Source organism: Strix aluco, chromosome 7, assembly GCF_031877795.1.
Source record: "Strix aluco isolate bStrAlu1 chromosome 7, bStrAlu1.hap1, whole genome shotgun sequence".
Classification (NCBI taxonomy): domain Eukaryota; kingdom Metazoa; phylum Chordata; class Aves; order Strigiformes; family Strigidae; genus Strix; species Strix aluco.
The window spans coordinates 22449021-22455020 of record NC_133937.1 but is presented as its reverse complement, the minus strand read 5'-3'; the positions used below and the strand labels follow the sequence as shown (position 1 = coordinate 22455020).

At 33.9% G+C, this 6000-nt stretch overlaps 1 protein-coding gene across 3 annotated transcripts in view; it reads right to left on the bottom strand.

Moving 5' to 3' along the window:
* Positions 1-1091: 1091 nt before the first annotated feature.
* KIF20B (kinesin family member 20B) overlaps positions 1092-6000 on the bottom strand; it is a 44661-nt gene continuing 39752 nt past the window's right edge. For 2 of the 3 annotated variants that reach the window (XM_074830904.1, XM_074830903.1), the window contains exons 31-33: positions 4279-4426; positions 2650-2792; positions 1092-1350 (exon numbers count right to left, since the gene is read on the bottom strand). In XM_074830904.1, the coding sequence (XP_074687005.1) occupies positions 1273-1350; positions 2650-2792; positions 4279-4426 (369 nt within the window). In that variant the 3' untranslated portion in view covers positions 1092-1272. The remainder of the gene's footprint in view (positions 1351-2649; positions 2793-4278; positions 4427-6000) is intronic. The other variant, XM_074830905.1, reaches the window with a different exon arrangement.

Genomic DNA, 6000 nt, shown 5'->3' with positions numbered 1-6000 from the left:
GATAGTAAAGTTGCAGCTGTACCATCAAAAATAAGCAGCACTTATCTGGCTGTATGAGCAAACAATCACTGCCTTTACAGACCAAATGGTTGTTGCTGATGAACCAGTATGGCTTGGAGGAAGGGAACAAAAAAAAAAAAAAAGTCTCAGACTCAATGTTGACAGAGAACTTCAGAAAAATTTTTGTGGTCAAGACAATACCAAACCTCAAAAGGCAATCCTGTAGACAAGATATTCTTCCTGTGGTGCTATACACTATACATGTGCAAAACAGACTGATAAGGAATTCTTTAAACAAAGGTATCATAGAATCATATACATGATGGGTGACAGACCAAAATACAGTAATAACCAAAATAATCCAATAGTCCACATAAAAACAGTGTTGTATGGTTGGCATTAATTCAAGAAAATAAAAATAAGAAAGCTGCATGAACAACAAGTTAGAGTACCTGATCACTTACTGGGATTGTCTTGTTTCATTCATGTCAATAGCAGGTCCTTGTCAATGTAATTTCAGCTCTTTCTGAAAGATGATCAGTACTGTTCTTCAAACAATGCAAAATCCTATGAAATACAGTCACTGCCTGTGACTTAGATAAATGCTACATTGATGAAACCAAAAGTGTTTTAAATGTTTACTCAGTCACTGATTATAAGCTGAAACCTTACTATATATAGCTGTTCTAGTTGAACAGAACTGGATGGTTAGAATAAAATGTCAAATGTCTGAGAGCGGGTCACTTTAATAGCAGATTATAATTATCTATGGATATTATAATCCCCAAAGAAATAATATTGTGCTTATAAACCCTTTTAGAAGAGTAAATAAAAGACAGTTAAAATCACACAAGTGATAAAAAACATCATATTTCTCCACATAGTGCCAATTCCTTTTTTTGTCACTTCACAGAATTTATTGCATACTCATTTTTTTTTTCATTAAAAGTTATGGTAGGTATATTGGCCAGCTGAAAAAAACAACTTAAACCATTCCACAGAGGCATAGTTCTTACTGCACAATGGATAAATTATGAACACTTCCAAAGACACCATTCCTAAAAAAAAAAAAAAAAGATTCAGACACAAACTTCTTGAACAGTATTTCAACTTTAATAGAATCAGAACAGTAAACCATCAGAACAATTCTATACATCTATATAAACACTTTGGAGCATGACTAAGTATCTATTACTTCCTATATACAATCACCTGAAATAATACAGTGTAAATATGCCTTAACTAAGAAAATACAAACATGCTTTTGCAAGATTATTTAGCTCTTTTTGAGCGTAGCTGTCGCTTGATGATTAGCTGATCGCTTTCCTTCTCTTTTTGTTCTATAAAGATCTGAAAAAGATGACATTTCAAGAGTTACTCAGCATTTCTTCAGTGACAAATGACATGCACTTCTAGACCCATGTAACCAATAACGTGGTTTTTCCTAGAAGCTGTTTTCAGAATTCATTTTGCCTATTATCTTTTAGTCAGAGGTCTCCAGAATACAGACACCATTTTAGTGCATCATAATAAGCAACAAATACTGGGATCATACAAAATTTCATTTTTTGCTGAAACAAATATCAAAGTCCAAAGAAAAAAAATGATCTGAAAGCAGCTCTCACTTCTTATCTCTAATACTCATTTTGTGAAACAGGAAGTGTTCAGAAAACATTTTTAGCTTAAATTTCTTTAGCTTTCTGACTTTCCCAGGATTCAGTCTTTAACTTTTCCTTTCACTTCCAAGCTTCTTAGCTTCTTTTGCTCTGCATTCCTGTCATTTTCTTCATCCTCCTATGGACAGCATTTTGGTTACTGCTGCATCTATTCATACAATTTACAGAAAAGTCTACAGTATAACTCAGTATGGGCAAATGCTCACCATAGCGAATGAAAAAGGACAGAATAGAATGAAGAGATGTACTTCTAACAGCCAGAGTACGCTCAGCACTTTAGTTACTGTCAAAACCATAAAGATGGATTTCAGAAACAGTACATCAAACCCTGGCCTATAAGACTCTCTATAGGCTGGCTTAGACAGGGCAATGCAATTTAAGCACACCCAGAAGGCTATTTAAACTGTGCTTTGAGAAGCATGGATGTATCCAAATCCTAAAGTAACCCTAATATCAGCTGGGCATAAAAGGAATCAGAAACTACCTTAGGTGCTCACTTGCCCTGCAAAGTTAATCGTACATGCAGACCTTTATCTTCAGTGTTTCAATCATGCTATTCCAAATCTATGGATTCCTTAATGGTCTCTATTTCTATTATTCCTTTATGCTACTCTTAAATGAACACCAACTACTGGAAAACCAAATTAAGACTCAACTGCTGTAGTAGAGGAAAAAGTAACACTCCACATACCACAGCTAAGGTATCTAAGAATCCAAATGTGAAGATATCTCCATGACTACTATATAGGTGATACAGCAAGTCAGCAGTCACACACAGAGAAGATAAGTGAGAAAACAGAGAAAATTAAAGTAACACATCAGGAAGAAAAGACCAAAAGAAATAAGTCAGTACTTTCAAACCTCTTCTGCAACTTGACTCGATCAGGTTTGTTCTGTCCCCCTAATAGCTTATTTTAAGACAAGATTACAGAATAGATTACAGCGGACAGAACACTAACCCATAATCACTTACCGAAGAAACAGGGATATCTAGAGGGCAAGAAATGTCAGTTGAATACAGCTTTCTCTTAGCTCGTTTTGGCTTGAGCTCGTTTCCTTTGACATTTTCTGGCTCTGCAGACTTGGGAGAGCTTATTGTTGCCATCAGCTTCTTTGCTACAAGAAAAATTTTATTGTAAATCAATGTCTTATTGGTTTTATGAGCCTCAAAATTAATGAATAAAGGTTTAATGAATAAAGGTTTATTAAAACCAGTTTAAAAATGAAACAGACGTCTGAAATTTAAACATAAAAATTCAGAAGTGGTATGTATTTGACTACCACAGTCCTCTATATCCTGAAACAGTTTTCTATAGCTTCAAATGCAAAAGCTTAAAGGACACATTTAAATAGCACCAAAAAAATCAATTGGGATTCAGATTTCACTGGATGTTAAATACAACAGGAATTGAAAACAGGGCTTAACTTCTTTGTACTGACAGAAGCACAAGGTTGAGTCAATTTTCTCTATGTACTTGTATAGTTTTATCAAACTAATACTAGTTCTATAAAGAGATGAGTGTATGCATCTTATGAGCTAGAAGGAAAGAAGAGATCCCAAACAATACTAAGTTATGCAAAAGAGGGAAAAAATACAGGACATGGTAATAAAGGTTACAAATTAGACCTCATTTGCTCAAATAAAGTATTTTCAGGGTAAAGTTTTGAGTAGTCTGAATTTGGCTTCCATTGATAATGACATGTTGTCCTCGTGGAACCACTCTCACAAATGTGAAAAATTTTAGAAATACCACTATCTTAATTTTAACTGTGCAAATTGAATAATGACTAACTTTGTTTTAACCAGCCAAATAATAGCGTCTTTTAGAATTTAACACTGGTGATTCCTTGTGCCCTCTGCTAATTTTAATCTTTTTTTTAAAAAAACCCCAGTAACTCAGAAATCATGTCTTACTGTAGGAAAGAATAAAAATATATTCTTCAATGGAAAGTCCTAGCAGTTAGTTTTCCCAAGGCTATGCTTAAACTTAATGAAATCCATTAACTGCTTCATAACTAGTTTAATGAAGTCTTCCACATATTTTCAGGAGATACTGGCTTTCAGATTCTGTAGAACTAACCTTCCTCTCCTACATACATACTTCAAAAAACATTAATACAATTTCCACAGAAACAAAGCAGGAGGTGGGGGGGAGATTGCTTATAGAACAAGATAAGATCTGGGTTTGAATTAAACTCTTGATTTTTTTAGATCAGCAGGTCAAGTTTCTGAAATTGTCTTTAACTGTTCTACTGTAAGCAAGAACAAAGTAACTCAGGCATTTTGAGCTTATCATTGCTTTTATGATAAATTTATACGCACATAGTCCACACTGCATCCTTTCACTCTACCTGGCCTACCTTTCACACTTAACCTAAACTTTAGAACCATGTGGTCCTTGTAATCAAGTCAGCCTCTTCTACGCTGCAAGATTCAATATAGCAGGCCCCAGTTCAGACTCCATTATTTCATAAATGAAAGAACAACTTGATGTAGCAGACGTGTCCTTTAACAGCATATACATTAACAGATTACGGTGGAAAAAAGCTATTCTACAATACCCAGATAACATGGAATAAGCCTTATTTATTCTGTACAAACCTTTAGAGTGAATAATAACAGGAGAACTTTGGAAAAAATCTCCAATTTTTTGTAGTGTTCCATCTTTCTTTTTAGCTGACTTTTTACTTGAAGTAGATTCTTGGTTTCTTAAGGGGTATTCTTTTCTAAACACCTGTGTAGAAGACATCTGTATAGAAATACAAGATCATTGTTTAAGTCAAAAAGTTGACTTATCTTCAAGTTTAATTCCATTTTGTTTGACTTCAATGTTATTTTCAAGCTGACATTTTGAGCTTTGCTACCAATACCTCTGCTCATTAATGATACTGCTGCAACAAGCAATGTAGACAACCTTATTTTATACCCAAAAGAAAACAAATTGTCAGTTTCACAGAATACATCTAAGGGCATGAGTAATATAGGAAACAAATAGTTTCTTTTAAAAAAGTAGATTCAAAGTTTTAGAGTATTTCATTAGACAAGCTGTTTAGCTATAAAACAGAAGGAAACTGATGAGGAAAATAAATCTACTATCCACCCTTTGAGCCTGCCCAGGTTACTACTAAGGCCTAAAATCGTATTTTTATAATTGTCATGCATATAGTTGACACAAATCTTAGTTTTACTTTGAAAGGAATTGCCTATAACATCACATATGCTAAGAGCATGTTCAAACTAGTCTTCATAACTATTCAGCATGCAACATCCTTCCCTGTGCATCACTGTACACTGCAGCTAGTACACGTTCTTGGCAAATACAGACTTACTCTCTTTGGTTAGCTTATAAAGTTTAGTAGGAAGACAACCTAAGTGTTTAAGAACCCTATTAAAATACATAGATAAGGATTAAAATACTGCTGCATAAGAATGTTTGCTCCTTTCACAAGTCCACCTTTACAGAAAAGGTGGACTTATGAAAGGAGAAACTAACTTCAAAATTGAACAAAACCAAACTATTTTCTTGTTGCTTGTAGAAGGTGAATTAGGCATAGCAGGTTTTGCATTTTCTTGTTCTCACTTTTCACAAAATCCTAAGAAAATAAATATGACAAATTTTAACTAGGATTCTTCTGGAAAGCATAATGATTACCTATATTACAGAAGCAGCCACTGTTTAAATGCTATGACTAACAGTAGGGAGGAATTGACTAATACTGGATAGAGGTAACTATTCAAATGTGAAATAAACACTAAACAAACTTGTGGAAGGGAACTAGAAACGCCTGTAGTCAAACCATTCTGACATTTACTATTTTCTTCTCTCCATTATTTCCTATACTTTTGTCTTTAAGAGATTTGACAAGTCAACACCGAAACTGAAATTAATAAATCAAAGTGTAAATTTGGATTTATGGTGACAAGTACAAAAAACAGGTTGGTAGCATAGTGCCATTGTTAAGCTGTCTTTTAATGACATCTTCTATCTTGTGAAGTGGTGCTGAGAGATTTCAGATAACCAATAGCCATACCAACTGATAACAGCATCAGAAAATGGAAAGAGGATTTTGTTCTTTAATTAGAAGGGAGCCTCTGCAAAAGATTTGGTTTTGTTTGTTTCTAAAACACCAAGGAGTTTGTTTTATTTTTAAAAAAAATTGACATGAGCAGTATGTGGTTATTTTAGTACTACAGGTTTCCCCTCAGTTTTAGTTTTCACAATGCTTTTCAGTTTTAGGAAATTTAAAAAACAAACTGTGTCTTCAGTAGACTTGTAACAGTTAAAGTTACTGAATCATTTTATAATCTGTTTGGCGTATGTAA